This window comes from Mesoplodon bidens (assembly GCF_964165515.1).
Source record: "Mesoplodon bidens genome assembly, chromosome: 4".
NCBI classification, from domain to species: domain Eukaryota; kingdom Metazoa; phylum Chordata; class Mammalia; order Artiodactyla; family Ziphiidae; genus Mesoplodon; species Mesoplodon bidens.
Window position 1 is genome coordinate 161,525,344 of NC_138160.1, and position 27,402 is coordinate 161,552,745.

The window sequence follows — 27,402 nt, forward strand, 5'->3', positions numbered from 1 at the left end:
TCTCATCTGTAAAATGGGGAGGTTTATATGACCCTCACAAGGTGGCTGTAAATAGAAAGTACGATCACGCCTTCAAAGAGCTTAGCGCAGCACCCAGCACATAGTAAGTGCTCAATAAATGGCCAAGTTGATTACTGTCATGCAGGCACCAGTATTTCTACTGCAGAGCTGGTTGTGGGTCTGTGGATGGATATGTGATAAACACAAGGTTTACACAATGTTCTAGAAAAACGATGAATTCCTCTGAGCCTCCTGTGTATGTCTGGGCAGTTTGGAGGTCTTGGACCACTTGGATGCTGACCTGGAGGACCCCGAGCGTGTCCATCTGGCTCGGGAGCTGTTGTGTTTCTAGATCTCGGTGCCCTCCCTGGGGTAGAGGACGCTGTTTGTGTTGACGCTGTTGTAGAAGTGAGGGCTGAACTGGTTGAGGACGGAGCCTCCGTAGCCCAGAGCATTGCTGGGTGTGGGGCTGGCCCACTCACCCCCGCCCGCGTGGCCACTGATGTTGGTGAGTGGGGTGTAGGAGCTGAAGTTCAGCAAGTTCTGCCCCACCTTGTCAGCGGGCTCCGGGCTCAGTCCCGGCGTGGCCACAGGGCGGCCCATGGGGCTTGGCCCACTCACATAGGCTGACATGGTGGAGAGGAAGCTGTTGAGGCACGGGGTTCCCGGCGGGGGCGGCGAGGGCTGCTTCTCTGGGGAGTTGGTGGTACCTGGCGAAGCACCATCCAAGATGTCCTGGGCCTCCGTGGTCTTGGGGCTGCCTGCCAGGAGACTGGGCTCCGTTTTCTCCGAGGCCAAGGAGCCCGTGCTGGAGGAAACATCCGATTTTCTCTTCCTCTTCCTGCGGAAATTTCCATTGTCGAACATCTTCTCACAGTTGGGGTCCAGGGTCCAGTAATTCCCCTTGCCTGGCACAGAAGCAGGAGAAGGTAAGTAGAGAGATGGATCCAGTGCTTTGTTTCTGCTCCTCCTCATAAACTAACATCGAAGGTAACAAATGCAGAAAGGCAGAGGACAAAACAGGAATTCCACAAAACCCCCCGCCAAGGCCACAGCACACGGATCTTTATTTAAGCACCCACCTCACACCAAGACACCCTGGGAGCACAAAGCAAGAGAGGCCTAAGCCATGAAGGAGTTTACAGTGTGGTCTCTTTAAGAAGTTCAAGTACTGGGGAAAGGCGAGGGTGGGGCTTCTTCCATTGCTGATGTGAAAGAAAACTCAGGGAGCAATTCAGGGCTCCCTGAAAGTCTCGGGGTGAACTCCAAGGATGGACTTGAGTCCCCGCTTCGGACTTTCGGTGAGCCTCAATTTCCTAGCAGGAGAAGTGGGCCCATTGGACCTGTCCTTTCTTCCTCAGGCTGGCTGTGAGAGAGGGCTAATGCTAGATGTATAAAAGGGGCTTTGTAACCAGGAAGGACAATCTGAACCCTGCCTGCCTGCGTCTCTCGGCCTGAGGGTGAGGCCAGTCTTTGGATGGGATGCTCACCCTCTTCTGGGGGACAAACAGTCCTGCCCTCACAAGCCTCAAAGAGGGTGGAGGTGGGGTTCCTCTGAGAGGTACCCTGGATTCCTATGCTGGGACAAGAGTGGACTTTAATTCTGGGAAATGGACACATGAGTATTTAATATATTACTCTGTGTACGTCTCTATATTTTAGAAATTGCTCATTAAAAAGTTCACACTGTGGTGTTAGTCACCTCCATTCAGATTCATTCTCTGTCACTGTCTCATCATTCTGTGTCACCCGAGGCAGGCTGCTTTACCTCTAGGTGTTATTTTCCTCATCTGTAAAATGGGTTTCATAAGAGCCGCCCCACAGGGCTGGATTAAAAGAGATGATGTAACTAGGGCAGGCAGCATAACGTGGCCCTTACTGGTGGTTTCACAAACACCGGTCCCTTCCCATCAGGCCTAGGATACACTTGCCTTTATCTAGTCCAAGCACTCATTTCCCATCCCCTGCCGGCAAAGGGCTTTCTACATGCTGGATTCTGGGGATTCAGGTTAAATGTCACAATCACTGCAGTCCATCGAGCACTCGTTAGCACCAAACACCTCACATACATCATCTCATGACCCCGCCACCCACGAGCCTGCAAAGGATCCACTCTTACGTTCCTATTTTTCAGATGGGGAAACTGAGGCTCGCAGGTCACTGACTGGTCGGCGGCTCAGCCAGGATCCAAACCCAAATCTGCCTCCAGGGTCCATGTTTACAGATGACTCCCTTTGGCCCCCAGTCTCGGGGGCACGGCCGTATCCAGGACTTTCTAGAATGGGGTGTCGGGGGCACGAGCCTGCAGACCCCTCACCTGGGTCGTCCTCGTCGCGGGGCACCTTCTTGAAGCAGTCGTTGAGAGACAGGTTGTGGCGGATGGAGTTCTGCCAGCCGGCCTTGCTCTTGTTGTAGAAGGGGAAGTTGTCCGCCACATACTGGTAGATCTGGCTGAGGGTGAGGCGCCTGTCGGGTGCCCCGTGGATGGCCATGGCAATGAGCGCCGAGTAGGAGTAGGGGGGCCGCACCAGCTTCATCAGCTCCTCCTGCGAGGGGATAGGCAGCCAGCCCAGGTCGCCGCCCCCCAGCCCGGACATGCCGGGCAGCAGCTGCCTCTGCACCCCGTAGGTCTGGGGCAGGAAGGGGCTGGTGCTGGCGCCCGGCAGGTAAGGCGGGGGGGTCATGGCCGGCCCGTTGAGCCAGAGGTAGGGGTTGGGGGTGGCCCCGTACTCGCCGCCGCCCTCGAAGGAGGGGGGCCGCTGAGGGCTGGGCACGCCCTGGGGGTGGAAGAAGTTCTCATAGTAGAGGTTCATCTCGGGGGGCTCCTGGCCGATGCTGGGGAACTGGGGGCTGCAGCGGGGCGGGGAGGGCGCTGGGAGGTCGAAGGAGCTCATGCTGGGGCCGGGCTCGGCCGGAGCCACCTGCCTGGCACCTGCGCAGGGAAGCTGGCCCTGACAGGTGCTCAGCCGGCCGGGCCTCCCACTTATACCCCAGGGCTCGGCTGGCGGCCCCACCCAGGGGCGGCCACCTGCTGCAGACCTGCCCCTCCCTCCTTCGACTGCCACCCATGTCACCGGAGGGGCACTTCCCTGCCGGCCATGGCCACGGCAGGGGCCCATAAGGACACGCTCGGCCAGCTTCCTCGCAGATATTCACAAGGACAAGGGCGCTCGCTGTCTTCTCCTCCTCTGCTTTGCCTTTCCTCCCTCCTCCCTGTCTCCTCAGCACGTTCCCCCGTTCCCCCTTCATTCTGTCTCAGCTTGCCTTCCCCTTCCTCTCCTTCTGAGCTTTCTACCCTCTCACCCTCCTTCTCTCTCCTCCCATCCTCTCTGCAGCCCACTCTTGGTCTCCTCCCTTCTCTCTGTGCACTGAGCTGTTTGCGTCTCCCTTCTTACAGTCTCTCTGTCTCTCCCTGAGCTTGTTTCCAGGTCTTCCTACCTCTGTCTCCTCTCACTCACGTCCTCGCTACCTCTGCTTCTCTCCCTCTTCCTTTCACTCGTGGTCTCTCTCTCTCTGTCTCACGTTATCTCTGTGTCTCTTCCCCAGCCCCTCTAGAGGTCTCCCTCTTCTTTCTCACCCTGACACCTCGCCCAGATTGGAGGGGACACTTTATGAGAAGCCACAGTTTTGGGTCTTTTGAAGTGAAGACACATCTTCTGGAGTTTCCAGGAGAGAAGCTGGTCCTGGAGAATCAGAAGCACCTCTGGTCAGTTTCAAAAGAACAGTCAGTTATAGGCACCCCCCCCACACACACACTCTCTCTCTCTCTCTCTCTCTCTCTCTCTCTGCAGGCAGGCAGAGAAAGGCCTGGGGATTCTCCCAAAGGGGCAGTGGAGCTCCTAAAAATAACAACAAAAGGAAGAGGATGTGAATGGGACCCCAGGGGAAAATGAGAGAGAACTTGTACTCTCCAGGTTTCTTTCTGGCTGCAGGAACAAAGCAGGCTCTGGTTCCTTATCTGATCACAGTCCCTCCATGTTTCAGCTTGCAGAGTCACCCAGGGACCCAGGAGCTGAGGCCAGGAGCAGAGTCCACCACAGCCCATTCCCCTCACCCCATCTCTGCCCCAGGCTCCAGAAGCAGGTGCCCCAGCCCAGTCTGGCTTCTCTCTGCCTGTGGCCAGTCCGTCCCCTCCCTGGGCTCCATTCTCCATCTGTGGGCTTGGAGATGACTTATCCCAGCCGCTCCTCCATCCCAGGGCAGGCCCTCAGCTTGCGGAGCGGGTGGGTCCCCTTTCTCAGAGGGCAGGCAGCTGCCCCTGAGCAGGTTTTAGCAGCAGCTGGAGACTTCTCTTTGGGACCAGCAGATTGGAGAAAAGTTTGAGCCAGCCTCTCTGGTCACCACCTCCCTCTGGCCCTCCTGCCTCTCCTTCCTTCTTGCTCCCCATTCAACTTCCTCTCACCTCCTCCAGACCTCATGTGTCTTCAAGGCCGAAAAAGGAGGCTGCTTTCTGTCCCAGCTGGAGGAGGTGCTTCCCAGGAATCCTTCCCTGCTTGTGTCTCTGTTCTCCTCCACATCAGGTACACGTGGAAAACCTAAATGCCATCAAATGGATCTCATTAACAGCGTCTGGGTGCCCAGAGGATGGGTTCGGGCACCTCGGTGGGAGGTGTCTTCCCAGGCCCTGAGGAACCCCTTATCCTCACCATAGAACCAGCGAATGAAAAGTGGCTCAGAAAGGGCATGATTGCCCAGGTGAGGCTTGGGGTCAGCACCCTTTGCACTTTCTTTCCGAAGAGCAAAGTGAAAGAGGCTGCATTTTCGTTTAGAGTTTTTCTACCAGGCCTGACTTGCTGAGGGAAGGGCACTGACTTTTCAAAGGACAGTCACACTGGAGCTCACCAGTACAGATCCAAAGCCTGACAATGAACCTGGCAATGTCAGTTCTGATCATTTATACTGCAGAATTAAACAGAGCAAGAATTAGCTACAGGGGTATCCACCATAGCATTATTTATAGTTGTAACAAGCTGTAACTCACCCGAATGTCCAACCATAGGGGACTGGTTTTAAAAAAAAATTAGTATCATGCAAATGATGAAATATTATGCAGCTGTGAAAAATAGATGGTAGAATATTTAGTGATATGAAAAAATATTATGTTCTAATAATATTTGAAGAAACAGGCTGCAAAATAGCATGATTTTTTTGGTAAAAATACATATTCACCCATGTATGTGAACTATGTAAATATAAATATAAAACTGTCGATTATTATTTCAAGATAGAGAATTAGATGTTATTTTGTTGTTGCTTTCTATAGTTTCTGATTTAAATGATTAGAGAAAGGCAAATACACATGTGATTTTCTTTGGGGGTTAAATATAAAAGGCCAGCAAGAGGAACTGTAGAAGAGATACAGCAGACACAGGCCCTGAGATCAGGCGGACCTGGGTTCAAATCCCAGCTTTGCCGCCGAACAACTGTGCAAGCTTGACGAGTGATTTAAGTTTTCTTGGCCTCAGTTTTTTCAGGTGAAAATGGAAATAATGCTATGAATTCTGTGGATGCTGTGAGCATTCAATGATATAATCAATGTAAGTCATTTAACATGGTGGTTAGAGACACCCTCAAATTTTACTTACTATATAGAAGAGTCAGTATACATTTGATACATACAGTTCATCACTGAGTTTGCTACCTTTCCAGTTAATTGTTTTTTTCAGCAGCATGTGGGCAGGGGGATGGTATGGCAGGTGGGGATTTACAATGAAGGAACAAAGGGAGAAATACTTAGTGCAGACACCAACTGTACAGCTGGACCCTGTCATCTGCAGGTGAGGGTCAGAGGGGCCCCGAGTTACATGACAGGTTCACGGCTGGGCTGGGTTTGGACCCCGTCTCCCGAACCCTTGTTCCGCCTTTTGCCTATTGCCGGGGTCTCCTTCCTTAGAGGTGTTTTTGAGGAATACTCACCTAACCCTCCCATCGCACCTGGGCCCCGGTTCCTTCCCCTGGAGATCAGAGAGAGTCCAGCCTGTCTGGAGGCCTTGCCCACACAGAGGCTCTGGCCCAGGAGTCCAGTGGCCAGGGATCCCAGCCTCTCATGCCCTCCCCACACCTCGCAACTGGGCCAGGCCTTCAGGCCAGGGGCACCCAACTCATCCCCAGAATCCTCATTCCTGATTTCAGGAGCACTGCTGCAGCCCTTGGGGTGGGTAACAGGAGCTGCCTGTCCTACCCCCAGGGGTGGTTTGGGCGCTATATCCCGGAAGCCCCCCCTGATCCGTCCCAGGGCCTCTGCGAAAAGAGTCAAGTGTCTCTATAAACTAGGGTCCTTTGAGAGATGAAATTATTTTAGCCTTTTTTGAGATTTCCCAGAGGTGGAAATCCAAGCCTGAGAAGGGATGGCCTGCCCAGCTTCAGGGGAAACAGTAAAAGGTTGGACAGGTGGGGCCTGAGCCAGCCAGAGATGCGGGGCAGCAGTTTGCATATTGCAGTCCAGAGGGAGGACTGCTTGAATGAGAAAAGACCATATGTTCTGAGCCCCAGATTAAGATGTTTGGGACAAGGCAACAGAACATGAAAAACATGCACTCTGGGGCTGGGGTGGAGCTGGGTTCAAACCCTTCCTTTGCTGTTTGGTAGCTGTATGATCTTGGCCATGTTTCTTGACCTCACAAAGCCTCAGTTTGTTTCTCTCTTAAATGGAGCTGCAAATAGAACCTGTCTCGTGTGCATTTTGCATGAAAAATGATGTGATATGTATCAGGCGTAGAGCCCAGGATGTGGCAGACACTGCTGATGAGGAGGAGGGTGATTGTTGAATGCCTGGGTACCAGAGGACGGATACTGACAGGGAGGCTTGGGCAGGAGGTCCAGCATCTATCCTCCTCCACAGTGTTTTTGCTCTCACCTTGGGACAATCTCGCCAGTTGGGGGCAATGCCAGGGGAGGAGGGAAGGCTTTGCCACTCTTCTGGAGCATGTGCCCAGCAGTCGGCCATAGGCACTGGAGCCCATAGGGCTCTAGGAGCCCACACGGGCTCAAGGCCTGCAGAAAGGGTGAATGTGCACAGGCCCCACCCCCCCGGGGCCACCACCTCTGATCTTGACTTTCATGGGTTGGAGGACTGTGTGAAGAAACAGGCCGAGGAGGATGAATAACCAGAGGCCAAGGAGGCAGGTGGGGTCTGAACTGGCTGCGGCTGCATCACAGGGCAGGTCAGGTCAAGCTCTGGAGCGAAACTTCCGGGTCTCAGTCCTGACTCTACTCCTTGGTAAGGTAATACCTCAGAGAGCAATCAACTGTCCTGGGCCTCAGTTTCCTCATCTGTAAAATGGGGAAAGGCAACTCCCTCCCAGTGCTGCTCTGAGGACTAAGTGCCAGGTACGTATGTAGCATGTGCTCCGTGAATGTGAGCGCTTGTCAGGGGCTGGGAGCCTGAGGGCAAGGGGAGAGGCCTCTGGGGAGAGGGCCGCCAGCTGGGGCTACACGTCCCTGAGCTTGTGCACTTACCTGCCTTCCCTGGATTCCCCTTTTGTAGGCTTGGCTGCTCGGGCTCTGTTCCTTAGTACACATGAAACACAACAGCTCCTGAGTTTCAAGGTTTCTGGAAGCCTGACAGGGTGAGGATTGGTTGGGATGGGGAATGGGGGGATCTGGGACTAGTTGGCTTCTAGCCTAAACTATCTGTGCCACAGTTGCCTTATCTGTAAAATGGTGACAAGAGATCCGTTCTCTGCGAGTGGCAATGAGCTGTCATCTGGGCCTCCCGTTTTGCCAGGGTAGCCGTGCTCACCAGCGCTGTCTCAGTGTACTCTGGGGGCTTGCCATGGGGCTGGCTTCTCTGTCCCCAAGTGCGGGCTTCTAGGAGTCTGGCCCAGTCTTTAACCAGGCTGGAGCTGATCCTGGTCCCCTCTCTGCTGCTCTGGTTTCTGGGTGATTTTGAGGCTGGAGAAACATAGGCCAACACTGCCCTCTGGTGGCCAACTCTTTAAAGGCAGGAAGCAGAGTGCAGAGACTGGGTGACATCTCTGCTCAATGGCCCAGGGTTTCTGAGCCCCTTTAATAAAGAGAAGGGTTCCCAGGATCAGCAGCAGCTTCGAGGAAACATGCCCCCTGGAGAAAAACACCTTAATGCCACTGTGATGGAAACAGTGGGAACTGGGTTGGCAATGGGGCAAAATGCCTTAGAAGGCAGCCAAGGGGGACAGGTGGACTGGTCTGGATTCAAATTGGGCTCCTCCAGTTATATTTTCTGAGTGCCCTGCTGTTGTTTAATCTCTGAACCTCTGTTTGCTCATGTGGAAAATGAGGTTAACCAGGGTCATCTCCCTCAAAGGACTGTTGCAAGAACTGAACGAGACAATACAGGAAATGCCTCTGAAGCGGTGCTTGGCAATAGCTCGTTCCTTCACTTATTCAGAAAATGCTAATCGAGTCTCTCCACGGCAGTAGTCTGGGCGTGCGTGTGCAGGCCACTGTCAGAGTCACACAGTGTTGAGGCTCACACCCCTTCTCATTTTGCCATCTTTGTGCAGTGCCTGTAGTTTTGATTTACTTACAATCTTTTAATCGGTTCTCACATTTCTTTTCCTTTGTTGTTGTTTTTTTTTTTTTTTTTACTTACTGAATTTAAAGATAAATTCCATACGATTTCTGGGAATGGATCATCAGTACCAGCATCATTTGCCACAAATAAAATAGGGAGAATGAGCATTTATTTAGAGTTTACACCATGCTGGGCACAGCCTGAATCCCTACCTTGTTATCTCATCCAGTCCTCACAGCAATTATAGGAGGTACTATAATTATCACCATTTTATAGATGAGGAAACTGAGGCCGCACCGGCCTGAGCTTGCTCACTCTGTGCTAGGATGTGAGATCAGCCAAGTGTTAGAGAGGTGATGAAACACACCAGCCAAGGACTTTCTCCTTGGAGAAGGCAAAAGCACTGAAGAGAATTGAAAAGGGAGCGATTTTTCTCATCATGTGTGTGACAGACAGAATAATGACCCCTCCCCAAGAAGTCCACTTCCAAATCCCCAGAATCTGTGAATTTGTCATCTTCCAAGGTAAAAGGGACTTTGCAGAAGTGATTAGGTAAAGATCAGATAGAGTGATTATCCTGCATAATCCAGGTGGGCCCAGTGTAATCAGAATTGTCCTTCTAAGAGGGAGACAGGGGAGAGTTAATAACAGAGGGGGAGACGTAACAATGGAAGCAGAGATTGGAGCAATGTAGCCACAAGCCAGGGAATGCTGAATGCCTTGCCACCTTTAGAAGTTGGAAGAGGCAAGGAAACAGTCCATTGGAATCTCCAGAAGGAACCAGCCATGCTGTCAATTTGATTTTCATCCGTAAGACTAATTTAGGACTTCGGACCTCAAGGACAGTAGTAGATAAGTCTGTGTTGTTTTAAGCCACTAAGCTTGTGATAATTTGTGACACTAGCAATAGGAAGCTAATGTAATTGGATTCCACGTTATGTGAAGCTGTGACCACGTCCACTGAAGATCCCTGCTATACCACCAGTGGCCTTCGTGCTGCACCTAGAGAAACAGTCTGCTCAACAAGTAGTTCCCCTCCCTTTCTGTCCCTCCCCCTCCCTCCCCCTTCCTCCGTCTCTGGGTAAAGAACACTGGTTAGAGGCAGTCGCTCTAGCTGGGCTTGGTCACTTATTCCTTTTTTCACTCTGGGACTTGGTGGGCTGTGTTGGCCCCTCTGGGCCTCAGTTTCCTCATCTAGCAAATGGGAAGCAAAGCTGTGTGGATTTCAAGGTCCTGCCCAGCAGGTCTCATATATAGGACCCACCTACAGAACTGATCAAAACCACTCTCCCGGGCTTGTGCCCCAGAGATTCTGACTTGTGAGGCCCAGGTGGGGCTGGGCATAGTGCTTTTAGGGAGCCCCAGTGCACACCCAGCTTAGAGAGCAAGTGATCTGGGGATCCAGGCTGTGTCCCCAGTGTTATCCCTTGGAAACATGCTGCTCAACAGCCTGCTCCTTGGACCCCAAAGCATAAAGTCCCTGGTCTGCCATCTCCAAGCTGTGTTACCCAGGACAAGTGCCTGTGCCTCCCCGGACCTGTTTCCTCACTGTAAATTGGAACTAATAATAGTCTATGCTTCAGAGGGTGGTTGTGAGGATTCAACAGTTACTAAAGTGCAAATTGCCAAGAGCAGTGGCTGGCACACAGTAGGCACTTATGTGTGTTGCCCACCATGGCATTCAAGATCCTGCACACACCTGTCTGACCTCTCCCATCCCACGCACCCCACCCCCTTTCTGAGGACCCGGCCCATGTGAGCTTCTCACAATTGCTCAGCATGTGCCTGCCTTTCCGCCTCTCTACCTGGACGACCCTGACTCACCTTCCCTTCCTGACAGGGAGGCCTTCCTCCCCCGCTGGGTCCCTCCGTACCTGGCACACTTTGCTTCACTGTAGGACCCGCAGCACCTTGAGGGCAGGGATGGTGCTTTCTCCAGGGCTTTGGACAGTTCTCATCACATTTGTGAGGGAGGAGAACGCTGTGAGCTCTCCTCTTTACTGTGGTTTGTACTGTAGAAATTGGGGCCACAGTGGTGACTACCCCATGTGTCCCTGTAAATCAGAAATGAGTTGATGCTTCTATGCCTGGCCCAGGTATCACCTGCTCTTACCTCTGTGTCTCACGGTCAGGGTCGCTATGATTACCCAGGGTCCAGCTGGGTGGATCTTCATGTGACCTGCCCTAACGGCAAATCCTAAGATTCCTGGAAACCACACCTACTCATTTGTAAATGTGGTCATTTAACGCTAAAATTCAGGCAGCCACTGTTTATGAGAACCTAGTATTTTCCCAAGTGTTCATTGATTTAAACGTTTAACACAAAATATGTTATTTGTGTTTAATTTTAAACTCCTTTTAAGATCTGTGTGAATTCTGGGAGTCTGCCATTGGGACATATTTTTCATAAAATCTACTTCCTTTCCCCCCCGTTTTTTTTTTTTTTTTTTTTTTTTGCGGTACGCGGACCTCTCACTGTTGTGGCCTCTCCCGTTGCGGAGCACAGGCTCGGGACGCGCAGGCTCAGCGGCCATGGCTCACGGGCCCAGCCGCTCCGTGGCATGTGGGATCTTCCCGGACCGGGGCACGAACTCACGTTCTCTGCATCGGCAGGCGGACTCTCAACCACTGCGCCACCAGGGAAGCCCTCCCCCCTCCCCCCAGTTTTATAAACAGTCAAAAATAACTGCATCCAACTCTCTTAAGAATTTTCTCATTGGAGTCATGAAGAGTTAAATCTAAGAAAAACAATATGGTCAATTGTGCTTATCATTATAAGAGTTGGGTTAGTAGCCCTGATTGTTGTAAGGGTTATTTATTATAAACCTCTCAGTAAACAGAAGACATTAATATTTTATAAATAGCTATGGAAGTCTTCTGCATGGTACTTGCACTGCGGGTTTGGTGAATATCAGCTCTTGCCTTATCTGTGCTCTGTCCTGACTCCTTTTGGGCAGGAGAAACCCACGCTAACCTCGCTGTCCTACCCCCTTCACAGGGGACAATTCCTTTACCCTCAACGCCTCTGTTCTTCACCTGACCCACTCTTTCTTCCAGAGTCCACCTCTGGCAAAATCCTATGAAGAGAAAAGTTAGCTCTGGGGCTGGTCCTTGCCTCTCCTGATACCCTCGTTGTCACACCCTGAAACGTCTCTCATTCTGGGCCTCACCGTTCCAAAGATCTTCCTCTAAGCAGTATTTAAACTTCACCCACGGGACTTCCCTGGCAGTCCAGAGGTTAAGACTTTGCCTTCCAATGCAGGGGGTGTGGGTTCGATCCCTGGTCGGGGAGTTAAGATTCCACATGCCTTGTGGCCAAAAAAAAAAAAAAAAAAACCCGAAACATACAACAGAAGCAATATTGTAACAACGTCAATAAAAAGACTTTAAAAATGGTCCACATGAAAGAAAAACTTTAAAATAAATAAACAAATAAATCAATGTCACCCACCGCTCACAGCGCCAGCCGTGAAGCCACGAAGGTGCCCTGGTGGGTCCCTGGGGACACTGCTTTGTGCACGTGCACCTCCCTGCCCTTTGGAAAGTGAACTCAGCCAGATTCCGAGCCTCTGGTCACTGTCGCCTCACCTGAGAGCATCCATGGTGCAGCCAAAGCCCCAACTACCACCGAAACAGAACTCACTGGACTGTTGAGGAGAGAGTGGAAGCTGGACCGGGCAACAGGGCTGGGGCTTGGTGAGGGGGCGTGGTGGCTACAGGAAGAGACCGGGGCGGACAAAGGCGATAGACAGCCCGTGCGTGAAGGCGTGCAAGAGGCAGCACAGAGTTAAAGCCAAGTTTCCTGTCCAGCTCCTGCCAGTTTGATCCCAGCCTTTCCACGTATCACGTGTCTGATCTTAGCTCACGTCGTGCCTCTGTGCCTCGGTGTCTTCATCTGGGAAATAATGTAAAGTACGAAACTGTTAACCCAAATTAAAACGGATATTTAAACGAACTGAAGTCGCAGAGGAGATTCGTGGGGGTGGCGCGAACAAGGTGGGCGCATTTGCACTGGGATGGGCTGGAGCCAGGTTTCTTAACATCACTGGAGGCCCTGGGCCTGCCTGTCCTCCCGACCATCCCCAGGAGCAACCTGTCCAGTCCTGGGCCTTAGGGATTCAGCTGATGGAATTATGCAATGAGGCTTGCTTGAGCCACGGAATCGTTTTTATTGTCAGTAAGAAATAGCAACACTTTGGAGATGATCAGCTAGAAAAAAGATGGGTTGGTTGTATTAAAAAATGTAAAGTACAAAACTGTTAACCAAAAATAAAATAAAAGAATATTTAAAAGCTTTTCTGGGGGGCTTCCCTGGTGGCACAGTGGTTGGGAGTCCGCCTGCCGGTGCAGGGGACACAGGTTCGTGCCCCGGTCCGGGAAGATCCCACATGCCGCGGAGCGGCTGGGCCCGTGAGCCATGGCCACTGAGCCTGCGCGTCCGGAGCCTGTGCTCCACAACGGGAGAGGCCACAACAGTGACAGGCCCGCGTACGGCAAAAAAAAAAAAAAAAGCTTTTCTGTTAAGCTTAGAAAATGATACAAAAATATAGCTCCTTATACCTAAGAAACTGGGCTATAAAAAGGTGTGCCCAGGATGCTGGGAGAGCATACTGGGAGAAGGCATTCCTGATGGATCCTCGTGGGGCTAAGAATCCAGATGGGGCATCGTCATCCAGCACCTGGGTCACTGGCCCTGGTGATACTGGGTCTGTCACCACTGACAGTTCTGGGGCTTAGGTCAGCCCATTCCCTCTGTCTGAGTGCAGGCAACCGATGGATGGTCTCCCCACTCTTAGAGGCATCAATGTCCCACTGTGTGTCTCCTCTTCTGGAAACTCCCATCCTTGTCTCCCCAGGTGCAGCCCTGGCCAGCAGCATCTCACAGGTCGGTGGACACTAGGTCGGAGGTCTGCTTGCCTTCTTCGGCAGGTTTGCCAGCCAGCTGCGTGGGAGAAGAAGATAAAGAGACACAACCCAAAATGGGGTTCTCGTGAGCCCAAAGCGGGGCTTCCTGTCCCACTCACAAGGGCCGCTGAGCTGACCCCTCCCTTAACCCAGTGAGCCTGAGCTGCCATGACTTTGATTGATGTGACCAGAAAGGCTGTGCCATGCAGTGGTTAGAACACAGGCTTTGCTGTTTCGTGGACCGTGGCACGGGGCAAGTCGCTTACCTAACTCTGTGAGCCTGATAAAATCCTCACAGTGGAAGGTCAAATGGGATCATGTTTGGAAAGGACTTAGCATGGTGCCTGACTCACTGCACGCTCATGGTGAACTTGCAGTTATTACGGCAGCAGAGTTCTGCTTTAATAGCACCCTGAGGATCAAGGTGGTGAAGGTCAGTGGTACCTTCATCTTGAGCAAAGACTGACAAGTAACAACAGGAGACGGGACTTGAGAAGTCAGGGCTTGGAAACAAAACTTTTAAATAGTAGGATTCTGTAATATAAGTTGAATAGGAAAGTTCTTCCAAAAGAATTAAAAAGCACTTTTAGCTGCCCAGGTGCAGCAAAGGACAGCTATGGTTTCTCAGGTCCCAGGGGCCCTGCACACCCCTCTGGCACATTCCTGCAGCCTAGCTGGGGTCCATCCTGCTCAGGGCAGCCACCTGGGGACCAAGAGGAGAACTGCACTCTGGGCATTTCTGGCCACCGTCCCCACCCTAGGGGGCCCTGCCCATACCTCCCTGAGGGTGACCACACCGTGCACACGCGCATATACACACACGCCCCCATTTTCTCCTCTCTCCGCCTCCCCGTCTTCCCTTCCTCCTCCCCACAACCCCCCTTCCTTGCACTGTCTGGGAGCTCACCATCGTCTTGAAGAACTGATTTACTTTCTTCCGCTTGAGTGTCTTCTTGTCGCCTTCTGACAGAGGGAGGAAGGTCTGGCTGAAGCGGGGGGATGAGGTGGCCTCTTCCGTCGCGGGCACGCCGGCCACGGAGAGCGTGAGGGCTGCGGGAGAGCCGAGAGCCGCCGTGAGCGGTGGGCGGAGAGAGGGTGACTTCGGGGGGCAGACGGGAGACACGCGGGGGACAGAGATAGCCTTCAGGGAGAACAGGCGGGGGGCCAGGCAGGAGGCTGGAGGCCCGAGTGCTGCCGTGCCGGGACTGTCGAGCCTGTCCGTCCACTGCACGGAGGCCTGCCCAGCCCCGCACACAGCAGCCTGCAACGGGACCCGATCGAGGCCTCCTCCAAGGGCTTCTGGGCTGGAAACACGGGTCCACGGTGGGGGAAGGCCCTGGCCACTGGGGCCCTGACTTCCTCAGGGAACAGGCCCTTTTGCCCAGGTCGGGGAGGTCGTGTGGGCTCACTCTTGTCTTCCAACATGGAGAACCCAGAGGTCCCGGGAGGAGAGCATCTCCAACCGAGGTGTCATCTGGTGATTATGGCCCCCAGCTCAGAGTCACACAGACGACTCTGACCCTCGGTTTTGACTTTGGGTACCTGGGGATAAGAGCACAGACCTCAAGGGCATTGTGAGGCCTGCTGCGAGGACAAGAGTGAAACGGCCGCATGGGGGTGTCCTGCCTGGGGAGGCTGGGCAGTGGTTAGGGGTACAGTTCCAGGGGCCTCCACTACTTAGTGGCTGGGACAGTCAGGAGATTGACATTCTCAGTGCCTCCGTTTCCTCATCCATACCATGGGGCTGGTCACATGATCTACTTCATAGGTTTGTGCTGAGGCTTAAATGAAACAATGAAGGAGGAACATTTGTCACCCAGCACAGAGTGGCGGACACTAGAGACTTGCCACGTGCCAGATGGAGCCCTCTTGGGCAGGCTACATCCCCAGTTAGAGCCCCAGGTCCCCCTCTGTGAATTAGCAAAGGTCATCTGTAAGCTGCAGACCTCCTCACCGGACAATGAATGAGTGATGGGGGAAATGGAAGTATCTGTGCATCAAACACTCTGCAACTGTAAGGTGTGGCAGCAATTTCTGTAAGTTCCGGAAATAGCCCTCCAGGCCCCAGAGGGAAACACAGGCTGAGAGGTTTACCAGGGGCAGACTCCCGATCCCTGGAGGGCCTGGCTAACTGAGAACCCAGGACCACCCGGTGGGACAGACCGCATTCCCGGTGGGTCCTGAGCTCCAGAGTGATAGCAGCCCTCCCTCCACCCCAGCCCTGGTGGGGCCACAGAAGTGGGTGGGTGTGGGGAGAGCTCAGAGGACGGGGGGCCGTGAGCGGAGCCTCTTACCCCCATGGTGCTTAGCTCACTTTGCTATGTAGATAGGGTTCCCACCCTCCTCCACCCCCAGACACCTCTATACCCCCCGTGCTGGTGGTGGCAGGGTGCATACCTGGGATGGTGGGCATGGACTGGCTGGCGAAACTCATCTGAGAGAGGACGGATGCCCTGGGGGCGACAGCCACATGCTCCGAAAGGTTGGTATCACTCATGAACTCGTGCTTCCTGGAAAGCTGGATGAATATATCATGCCCACATGTGCATACAGAGATACACACACACACACACACACACACACACACACCCCACAGAGGCTTAGCATGAGGCAGTTCTAGGCCCTGAAAAGTCAGCGATAAGGGTTTGCCATGGCTTCTGTGGACCCAGCCCCAAGTTCATTTATTCTGTTTTGTGTCACTTTGTGCCAGAGTGCCATGCATGGCTGCACAGGTTGTATACTATACAACTCTGCTGTGTGTATGTGGGGCGGGGCAGGGGGGGGCATACATTTAGACTGTGTGAATGATGCCCCCTAGAATTGTGAAGCACAGTCTTGTTTCTAGCCTTCCCCCCTGAAAAGAAGAGCCTCTGAGCCCTACTGGGAAGTTTGTGGGGGATTCTTTTGCATCTCAGCTGGGCCCTTGCCCTTTCATCTGGCAGCCCTCCCTTCCCAGGAGAGTAAATCCCTCTCCCGCTTCCAGGCTCCCAGAATGCTTTCAAGAAACCTCTCTTTCAGGGGGAAGCTGGGGTTGAATCCAGGACTGTCTGGTACCAAGTCTCAATATTAAATAGTCATTAGTTTATAAGACAGTAACTCTTAAAGTCAGGGCAGTGAGAATTTCATCTCTGCATCCCCAGCTGGGCTCCCGGTCCACTGGAAGAGCTTAGCAGGGTCTGAGATGTCCGTGGTTAGAATGGCCCTGGGGTGGGGATAGAGGGCCGAGGTGGAAACACCTGGCCCAGCCCTGGGAGGGCGGCTCTCCCGCTCAGTGGTGGACTGGGCAGCCTCTCCCCAGGCTCAGAGTCCTGTGCGATGGTAGAAAGGACACAGTGACAGCCTGGGTCATATCCCACCCTGTCACACCCAGGCTGCAGGGGCGCCAGCAATCACTTCACCTCCCTGCCCCTGAGAGGCCACCTCGGTAACCCCACTTCACTGTGAGGGTGAGGCTTGAGCGGTCCACGTCTCGGAGCCCCAGGCAGTGTGCCGGGCATGCAGTGGAGATCTGCCGATGGTGTCAGAGGAGATGCTGCCTTGGCCACTCACCCGCTTCAGGTCTGCCGTGGCCTTCTCGTCTGCGAACACCACACTGCTTCTCTTGCTCCTCTTCTTGGACCGCCGCAGCTTGACCTCTGGCAGAGTGCTCCCTAGGAAGATCGGCTCCTCTTGTTCCACTTTGGGAGCCTTGGGAGGTGCTAATTCCTGGTCGAAGCTGAATGGCAAGAAGGACAGCAGTAAAAACTGCAGTTAGAGCTTCAGTGGAACTGTCTTGCAGGGACCCAGGCTGACGGAGCTGTCACCACGGGGTCGGGGGGTAGATCAGCTCACCTGGCAGAGTTTGGGGAGCCACTTGCTTAATTTGCAAACACTCAAAATACAGGGTAAAATAAAATTGAAGGCGGTGAGCCGTAAGACTGGTGATGGGAAGAGACAACTGGTTAAAATTATGGATCTGGATTCAAATCTATGCCACTTTTTAGCCGAATGACTTTGGGCAAATCACTCAACCTCTCTGAGCCACGATTTCCTTTTCAGTAAACGGGGGTGTTGGCAGCAACCTTGCAGAGTAGCCAAGAGATGAGGTCAAGGACCCCTTAGCACATTCTCCCAGAGAGAGTTCTCCATCACAGGATCTGCTATTGCATTAGTTGAGCCGGGCCGGGTCGCGCAGATGGCTCCAAGAAAGTGGAAGCGGAGAGGCTCTTCTTGGCCGAGGAGGGGAACCCCGACAGAGGTATAGGTAGGTACAGGAGGAGGAGCTCTGGGATGGGGAGTTGGTGGGGACGGGAGCCCCGGCAGAGGCAAGAAGATGAGGAGCTCAGGCTGGCTGATGGAGGTGGCTGGACGGGGAGCCTGTGGGCCGTGCGGTGCCCTGCTGGGTCCTCAGGAAAAGCCACCACACCTCTCTGGGCCTCGACTCACCCCCTAACAACGGCACTAAGCCGCACAGAGTAGTTGTGAGGGTTTTAATGGGGTGCCAGGTGGGGAAGGGCTTTCAAACAGAAGGGCCCGGAGATGTAGAAGGAGGGCCAAGGGCAGAAGGGCAAGCAGCGAGGCTTTGCTGAGGGCCGGGCTGGTGCAGGGGTGCAGGGGGCTGCCCGGGGTGGGGACTGACCTCTCGGAGGTGACTCTGCTGGGCGTGCTGCAGTCAGAGTTCGTGGAAGTCATGGAGATGATGGACATCTGCCTGTAGGAGCGCAGCATGGACCGGGGCCGGCCCACTCGCCTGTCCTCGAAGTCGGGCTGTGGGCGGGGAGGAGGGTGTGGTTAGAAGCCAGGTCTGATGTCAAGGCGGGGTGGGGGGCGGATGGGGTGACGTGGCCTCCGCGTTACTGCTGCCTTCCTCCTGCCCCTGCGTGGGGCAGAGCAGACACTTCCCGGCCGGTGAGGTTACGCACAGCTGTTTAAGAAAGGATGTGTCAGGCCTTTATTCCTGGGTCCTGGGAGGTGAGGTCTAAATCCTTGCGATTTCCCCACTGGTAGGAGTGTCTTTGTTTTTCATGGGGGCCCCTTTACACTGATGGGAAGACTCAGGATGGGGGCTGGCCAGAAGGACCAACCTTGTGATTACAGGGCTGGGACTCTGGGCCAGATAATATCAGCTCAGCCTCTGGGGAGGAAGGGGGGCTGGAGACTGATGTCAGCCACGGGGCCAACGGTTCATTCAATCATGCCTATAAACCCCAATTAACACTCCAGACGCTCAGGCTAGGGTGAGCTTTCCCGGCTGGTAATCACACATGGATGTGCCAATAGGGATTAGATAGGGTGACTTGTCCTGAGGACACAGAAGCTGCGTGTCTGGGACCCTCCCAGACCTCACCCTGTGCTTCTCTTCATTTGGCTGGTGCTGATTCGTTTCCTTGATAATAAAACCGTAAGTACAGTCATCCTTCAGGATCTAGGACCTCCGAGGATACCAAAATCCAGCGATGCTCAAGTCCCTTACATAAAGTGGCTTGTATTTGCATGCAGCCTATACATATCCTCCAGTATAATTTAAATCCTCCCTAGATTACTTATAATACCTAATACAATGTAAATGCTATGTAAATAGTTGTAACTATAATGTAAACGTGAGGTAAATAGTTGCCAGCACAGCAAATTCAAGTTCTGCTTTTTGGAACTTTCTCGATTTTTTTCCCCAAGTATTTCTGATCCTCCATTGGTTGAATCTGTGAATAGGGAACTCATGGATCTGGAGGGAGGGCCGACTCCTTGACTTCTGTGAAATTATCAGACCTGAAGGGGTGGTGGGAATCTCCAAATTTGTAAACAGTTGGTCAGAGGTGCAGGTGGCCTGGGAACCCTGGTGTCTGAAGTGAGGAGAGTCTTGTGGAGGACTTTGCCCTTAACCTATGCAATGTCACCTAACTCGGGGTGAGAACTGCACTGGGGTGTCACACATGGGAGTGCTGGAAGAGGCAACCTGTCTCATGGAAAAACTGTTGTGCCAGAAGATAAGAGAGCTGAGTTCACCTCCATGCTTTCATTCACTCACTTCTCGTCTCTGGGCCTCAGTTTTCCCATCTGTAAAATCAGAGGGTTGTGCCAGATGGCCTCTGAAGGACCACGCAGCCTTGACGTTTTATGATGCTACTTTCTGGGGAAGAGGATAAAGAAGACGTCTCGTGAGCACCAGACTTATGGCCTCTTGAGGACACGGAGCTTATGAGTGGCCCAAAGCGCTGGCTTTGCAGGCCAAAAGAGCCAGGGGCAGTGACCTGCACCCACTTGTCATGTAGCCTCTGGCAAGTCACTGACACCTAGGAACCTCCAGAAGAGACACAAGGGGTTAAAAATCACTCCCAGGCTTGTTGTGAAGACGAAATGACCTAAGTGCTTAGATTAGACTGGCACATAACAGGTGCTTCATCAATAATGCTTTTATTATTAGCATGGTCCCTTGAGTGCTAAGGCCTCAATTTGTAACTGGCATTTATCTGGGGTGGCTTTTGAGGGACCAAGTTTCCAGAAAGGTTCCCTGGATTGGCCCTGGCACTGCTGGCTCTCAGGTCCTTCTCCTCAAGGGCAGGTTCCTCGGCTCCAATCTCATCCTCCTCCCTGCCCACCCCTCCCAGCCACAGGGACCACCAGTACCATCTCTCTGACACCATACTCCTTCTCCACCTTCACTTTCAGGTTCTTGAAACATTCCTCCATCCGGTCGTGGAAGGGCCGCAGATTCTCTGACACCCTTTTCTCGTGGATCTTAATCCCAGCTCCCAGGAAGGGTATCTGGAGAGAAGGTGGTAAATGATGAGCCGAAGGTTGGCCACCTGGCCCCATGGAGGTGGTGGAAGCAAGTCTGCCTGCTGAGAATTTGTTGAGGGCTTTAGGGTCTTGGAAACCTTCAAGTGGGGTCACCAACCCTGAGAAATGGGAAAGCTGCATCCTTGGGGTTTGCTCTGAAAACAAGACCTCTAGGAGAAAGACCTCCAGCTGCCCTTGCCCCACAGGAGGGCTGGACACCCCCCACCCCCATGAGAAGCCACGTGTTAGGGAAAGTCTGTACCTTACAGAATCTACTGAGGGGCAGAGTGTGAGACCAGAGGAGAGGACTCTCTGTTGCTTTGACTTAAAGCCTTGCCCAAGAAGTTCTTGGCAATGCAAAAGGGAAAGTATGATTGTCAGAGGCTGGGAGACAGGAGAAGGGAAGGGCTGAACAGAGAAGGAGGAGTGGGCACAGCCTGGTCTCACAACACAGGAGATCCAGTGATACGACCTCATGTGGTTGCTGAAGAAAAGATACCCAAATGTTAACAGCGTGGAGTTAACCAGCCAATAGGGAGTTTTTAAAAAGTGATGTGAAAAGCCTTGGGAAGATGAGAGGGGAAGAGATAATTGATGTGAGACAGTTAAGCTCTTATTTATCAACAGAGGAGGTCAATAAACACTGGCTAAATGGTAGATACGAGGACAGTAGCCAAGCCACGGTGGCTACGATGAGCAGCAACAGCTGAGGAAGTTCGTAGTGTGGCCTCAGGGAAACATAATGAGGGCTGCAAAGAGTAGAATACAGATCAGTTTGAAGAAAAAAAATGCTTCCATGATGGTGACGTAAAGACATTTCTGCCTCCTTCTCTTGGAGGGCTCCCCAAAATGACAAAGTGAAGGAGAAACTGAAATTCCGTGAGACTAGGAGACATCTGTGAACTTGGCCCACGATACATCAGGTGGAAGGTGGATGGTAACTGACCTTCCAGGGCAGAGGAGGAGTTGGTGGTAAGAGGCCAATCTGCCTCTGGGAAGCCAGGAGGGGCTCAGGGATTAGAGGCACCAGGTATCCTAGAAAAGCTAGAGTGAGTTGAGAGGCTGAAAACAGAGGGATGGGTTGAAATTCTGTGACAGGAGCAGTTAGATAGCCAGGTCCTCACTGCTTTACCTGGTAGCCAAGTGTCATATTTTCCCATTGCCCCAAGAAGCAGGAGCTTATCCTCTAGAACAATTAGAACAAACAGCTATGGGCTGAGGGGTACCAGGCACAACAGAGGGCAGGGATGAGGAACCAAACAGGAACTAGGGGGTTGAGGGAAAGTCTGCACATTAATAGACAGTGAGACCTCCACTTTCCAGTCCCCAGATTGCCAGCAGTGCAGGAGTCAGGGGGACCTTCCTATGCAATAGCTTCAAGGGTCTGTTCTGGAGAAAGTGAATGGTGCACGTTATACAGACGTCTGTGGATCACTCAGTTACCATATGTAATGCCATCCAGGTGACAATACCTTCTCTCACGTGCACAGAAATTCATTCAGCTTTTTTAGTGCCCCACTCTTTACTATGGACAGACTGCCAAGGATCACCAGGCATTGAAGGAAATTCTCCAGCGTGAAAGACAGAGATCAGAACCAACAGATAGGAAGAAAAGCAAAAAGGGAGGGAGGGAGGAAGGGAGGAAGGGAGAGAGGAAGAAAAGAACAAATGTACTAACGTGGAAGAAACAGAGAATGAAGAGAACTTAAGAAATCTTTATATTTTTTAAAATAACTAATATATAGAAAAAGAAAAAATTTTCTATCCATGAAACAAGACAAAGATTTTATTTAAAAAAGAAAAGGGGCTTCCCTGGTGGCGCAGTGGTTGAGAATCTGCCTGCCAATGCAGGGGACACGGGTTCGAGCCCTGGTCTGGGAAGATCCCACATGCTGCGGAGCAACTGGGCCCGTGAGCCACAGTTACTGAGCCTGAGCGTCTGGAGCCTGTGCTCCGCAACAAGAGAGGCCGCGATAGAGAGAGGTCCGTGCACTGTGATGAGGAGTGGCCCCCACTTGCCACAACTAGAGAAAGCCCTCGCACAGAAACGAAGACCCAACGCAGCCATAAATGAATAGATTAATAAATTTAAAAAAAAAAGAAAGGAATGGGACTTCCCTGGTGGCACAGTGGTTAAGAAATCGCCTGCCAATGCAGGGGACACAGGTTTGAGCCCTGGTCCAGGAAGATCCTACATGCCACGGAGCAACTAAGCCCATGCGCCACAACTACTGAGCCTGCGCTCTAGAGCCTGTGAGCCACAACTACTGAAGCTCGAGTGCCCAGAGCCCGCGTTCCGCAACAAGAGAAGCCACTGCAATGAGAGAGTAGATCCCGCTCACAACTAGAGAAAGCTCGTGCGCAGCAATGAAGACGCAGCACAGCCAAAAACAAACAAATAAATAAATAAATTTATTAAACAAGAGAGAAGGGAATGATAATGGAAATACTACATATAAAAACTAGTGAGATATAAAGTTGCTAATGGAAGATAAATGTATAGCTTTAGTTTTACACATTAGAAAAGACAGAAAATCAATTAGCTAAGTATCCATCTCAAGATATTAGTAGAAGAATAGCAAACTAAACCCAAAGAGAGTAAAAGGAAGGAAATAATAAAAGTAAGAGTGGACATGAATGAAAAAGAAAACAAACTGACAACACAGAGGACTGACAAATCCAAAAGTTGGTTCTTTGAAAAGACAAAAACATTGATAAACACCTTAACGGGCTAATAAAAAAAATAGAAGGTACCAATAACCAATATCAGAATTTAAAAAGGAGTATCACTATAGGAAGTACAAGCATTATAAAAGATCATAAGAAGATATTATAAAAAAGTTTATGTCAATAAATTTAATATTTAGATAAAATGGACAAATTGCTAGAAAAATACAACTTACCAAAAAGGGGCCGAAAGAAATAGGAAATCTGAAAGCTATTAAATTAAATACATACTTTAAAACATTCCTGGCCCATATGGCTTCACAGACAAATTTTAGCAAACACTTAAGGGATAAATAAATGCCAACTTTATACAAACTCTTAAAAAATTTTTAAATAGGGAGTAATTTTCAACCCACTTTTTGAGACCAGAGTAACTTTGTTACAAGAATTGAACAAGGATATTATAAAAAAGGAAAATTATAGGTTAATATCTCTTTTGAGCATAGACACAAAAATCTTGAAGAGCATATTTTCAAATAGAATCCAGAAATATATAAAAATGATAATACATTATGACTAAGTGGGATTTATGTCATACATGCAAGGTTGGTTTGATAGTCCAAAATCAACTAATATAATTCACTGAATTAGCATAATAATGAAGAAAAACAATATGAGTATCTCAAGAGATGCATAAAAGGCCTTTGACAAATTAAAAACCCATTCACGATAAACTAGCAAACTAGGCGTAGAATGGGACATCATCTTTAAAACATCCCACTCTGTGAAATACTGACTCTTGCCCTGATGTCTATGTACTCTCTCTCTTCTTATACTCATCAGTGCAATGAGGGAAGAACAATAAGTAAACAGCATAAGATTGGAACAGAAGAAGTAGAACTTTTTATATTAGCAGATGATATGTTTGTCTGTAGAACATCCAAAAGAATGTACAAACAATTTGACTTATTAAGTGAATTTAGTAAGGTTGCTGGATACAAGGTGAACATACCCCCCCAAAAATTGTGATGATATTGACAAACAAAAAGAGAAATTTAAAAAATACCATTTATAATAGTTAAAAATATCAAATACCTTAAAACAAACCTAATAAAATTTGTGAAAGCCCTTCCCAGTGAAAACTACAAAACTTTGCTGAGTGAAATTAAAGAACTAAAGAAAGGGAGAGAGATTCCATATTCATGTACTGGAAGAATCAATTATCATTAAAACGGAAATTCTTCCTAAATTAATCTACATGCCTAATATATTCCTATTCAAAATCTCACCGTGTTTTGGGGGGGTGTGAAAATTGGCAAGCGGATTTAAAAATTTACATGGAAATACAAAGGACTAGAAGGACCAAGACCCATTTGAAAAAAAAATTGCAGTACTGTCAGTATCAGATCTCAAGAGTTACTATAAAGCTACAGTAATTAGGAACAGTATGGCATTGGACAAACAGACCAGTGGAATAGAGTAGGACGTCCAGAAATAGACTGACATCTATATGATCACTTTATGGCAAAGTTGGGAGAAGTAATAGTCTTTTCAACAAATGGTGCTGGAATAATTAGAAATCTGTATAGAAAAATAATTTACCCCTTACTTCATGTCAGTCAAAATGGATCATATACTTAAGAGTACAGGACAAAACAATAAAACTGCCCAATAAAACACAGGAAATGTCGTCATGATCTTGGGATAGCCAGAGATTTCATAAAGTGAAGACAAAAGTAATAATCATTAAAAAAATTGATAAATTGGGCCTCATTAAAATTACAAACTTCTGTTCTTCAAAAATACACCATTAGAAAGTAAACAGACAAGCCACAGACTGAATGAAGATATTTGCAATACATATACTTGACAGAGGACTCATATCTAGAATATATATAAACTCCTATGAATTATTAATAAAAAGACAATTCAGTTAATAAAATAAGTAAAAGATGTGAACAAACGTTTCACAGAAAGGTTATTCAATTAGCCAATAAACACATGAAAAGGCGATGAACACCGCTGCTCGCAAAGGAAATGCAAATTAAAATTAAACTGAGATACCACCTCACAACCACCAGAAAGACTAAAATTAAAGACTCACAGTATCATGCGTCAGCGAGAATGTGGAGCAACCCAGACTCACAGACGTTCTTGGTGGGAGTGTAAATTGGCTCAGCCGCTTTGGAAAACTGCTTCCTGGTATCCAGTAAGGCTAAAGATAAACGTATGACCCAGCACTCCCACTACTAGATAGATAGTGAGGACACTGAGCGCTTATGCCCATCAAAAAACATGAACAAGAATATTCATACAACTCTTTCCACACTATCCAAAACCTGAAAACAACTCACCATCAACAGGAGAATGGATAAATACATCGGTATATTATTGGTATATTGTATAGTCACACAATGGATAACACTTAGAACAAAAAAAGAAAAACTTCTCTTGCACGTAAAAGCCTGGATGAATCACAAAGGCATTACAGTGAAAAGAAGAAGCCAGACACACAGTAACACATACTGTATAATACCACTTTTATGACGTTCAAGAACTGACAAAACTAATCTATAGTGATAGAAGTTTGGCAGTTATCTGTTAAAGCCAGATATTCTAACATACTATAACTGAGCAGTTCCACACCTAGGTATACATCCAACAGAATTTGTGCATGTGTGTGCCAAAAAGACACACACAAAAATGTTCAGAACAGCATGACTTGTAATACCCTCAAACTGAAATCAACCCAAATCTCCACCCGTTGAAAAAGAAATAAATATGTTTTGGCACAGTTATACAGTCCAGCTGCATAGACTATTATACATCAATGAAAATGAATAAATGATTGCTATGTACAACAAAATAAATCAATTTTAAAACATAACAATAAACAAAATAAGTTAGACACAAGAGAATGCACACTGTGTGATTCCATTTATATATAGGTCAGAAACAAGCAAAAGTAAACTATAGTGTTTAGCAGAGTGCTTGGGTGGTTAAAAAGTATTTTTAAAAAGCAAGTAAATGGGGTTTCCCTGGTGGCGCAGTGGTTGAGAGTCCGCCTGCCGATGCAGGGGACACGGGTTCGTGCCCCGGTCTGGGAGGATCCCACATGCCGCGGAGCGGCTGGGCCCGTGAGCCATGGCCGCTGGGCCTGCGCGTCCGGAGCCTGTGCTCCGCAACGGGAGAGGCCACAACAGTGAGAGGCCCGCATACCGCAAAAAAAAAAAGCAAGTAAATGGTTACTGTAAAAGCAGGAGAGGGGTCAACCTTGGGGAGGGCTGGCAATGACTAAAAGAAGGCACAAGAGAGGCTTCTGGGTGCTAGAGGAATTCTGCTTCTTCATCTGGTGGTGGCCACATAAGTGTACACTGTGACAACTCAGTGTGCTGTGTATTTTTGTTAGGTGTAGTTCTCTGTATGTAATATTTCGTGAAATGTTTACAAGAAGAATGTACTGTAGACATCTTTCCATGCCAATAAATAGAGAGAAAATCTTTACAAAGAAAAAAATTAAGAAGCGATCACTCTTGAAATCCATGAAATCTTGAACACATAATGTACTTCGCACTTCTAGCTTCTGTGGGGTTGCTAGCGGTGCAAGTCCATCTCCCTTTGAAATCTAAGGGTCTCGTGTTTTGAGAAAATCCAAAGTGAATCTGGCTTTGGCAAACCAAGATCCAATCTATAATTAAGCTCCAAGAAGGCAGGGAGGGAGCAGGCCCCCAGTTTGATCCAGCGCTTTCTTTCTGTGGCCTGGCACACAGTTGGGACTCAAGTATATATAAGTTGCAAGAATGAATGGAGTAAAATGGAAGAGCTAATCTGCTGTGTCTAAAGTAAAATAGGTCACCTTCACCCTGAGCAGGGCAGCATCTTTTGAGTATTTAGGACGCTGGACTCTGAGTGGGAGGAATGCGGCCCAAGGCAATCCCCTGTGCAGGCTCTTAGAAGCTGTAACATCAAATACATGCTTTCAAAGTCTCCTTTCTTTGCTTGTGGTGCCCCTCTATTAACTGCAAGACTTTGGAAGAATTTCCTTAGTAGGCACAGCCTGGTATCAGCTGTGCTCTGAGGCCACACAGTCTGGTCCATGCTTTGGGTGCAGTGAATACAGCCCAGAGAGTCCATTACCAGGTGATAAGACATGCGCAGTAGAGAGGCCCAGGACAGTGATATGGATTGAGAATGACACCCAGCAAGCAAACACATTTGTGTGACATGTTAACCCTCCCTGGGGCACCCCAGAAAGAGTTGAGGAAGGAAACCAACCAAAGCTGAGTCTTCCTGCTTCCCAAGCTGGGGAGGGGGAGGGGGAGGGGGAGGGGGAGTATCATTATTGGAGTATTAAAGGACACGATGACCTCGGAAGGCTGGGGCTCTTGGGGATGTCTGGGTGTCACAGGTGGCACAAGGTAAGAAGGGAGAGAAAATTCCACACTCACAAAATGCATTCAGGAGAGTGTATCTGTGCAGCGCCTGGCGTTTTATTTTTAAGGCCTCACTTTGCATAAATTGGCAGAGGCAGAGAAGGACCTGAATTAGGAATCCTTATTTTAAGAAAAGAGGCTGCACCC

At 50.0% G+C, this 27,402-nt stretch overlaps 2 protein-coding genes across 3 annotated transcripts in view; both read right to left on the minus strand.

Moving 5' to 3' along the window:
* Positions 1 to 321: 321 nt before the first annotated feature.
* FOXI1 (forkhead box I1) lies at positions 322 to 2,894 on the minus strand (the record flags this gene model as incomplete). Of its 2 annotated transcripts, none has more annotated exons than XM_081233188.1 (2): positions 322 to 626; positions 2,318 to 2,894. In XM_081233188.1, 2 exons carry the CDS (start codon positions 2,892 to 2,894, stop codon positions 349 to 351), a joined length of 855 nt encoding a protein of 284 aa, XP_081089314.1. In that variant the 3' UTR covers positions 322 to 348. The 2 variants fall into 2 exon arrangements, with proteins under 2 accessions (XP_081089314.1, XP_081089313.1); XM_081233187.1 differs by having other exon boundaries at positions 322 to 908.
* Positions 2,895 to 12,643: 9,749 nt separating this feature from the next.
* Positions 12,644 to 27,402, minus strand: part of DOCK2 (dedicator of cytokinesis 2) — a 416,115-nt gene continuing 401,356 nt past the window's right edge. Inside the window, exons 47-52 of the mRNA XM_081230991.1 lie at positions 20,003 to 20,140; positions 18,018 to 18,145; positions 16,949 to 17,114; positions 15,797 to 15,917; positions 14,307 to 14,449; positions 12,644 to 13,436 (exon numbers count right to left, since the gene is read on the minus strand). Of these exons, the coding sequence (XP_081087117.1) occupies positions 13,374 to 13,436; positions 14,307 to 14,449; positions 15,797 to 15,917; positions 16,949 to 17,114; positions 18,018 to 18,145; positions 20,003 to 20,140 (759 nt within the window). The 3' untranslated portion in view covers positions 12,644 to 13,373. The remainder of the gene's footprint in view (positions 13,437 to 14,306; positions 14,450 to 15,796; positions 15,918 to 16,948; positions 17,115 to 18,017; positions 18,146 to 20,002; positions 20,141 to 27,402) is intronic.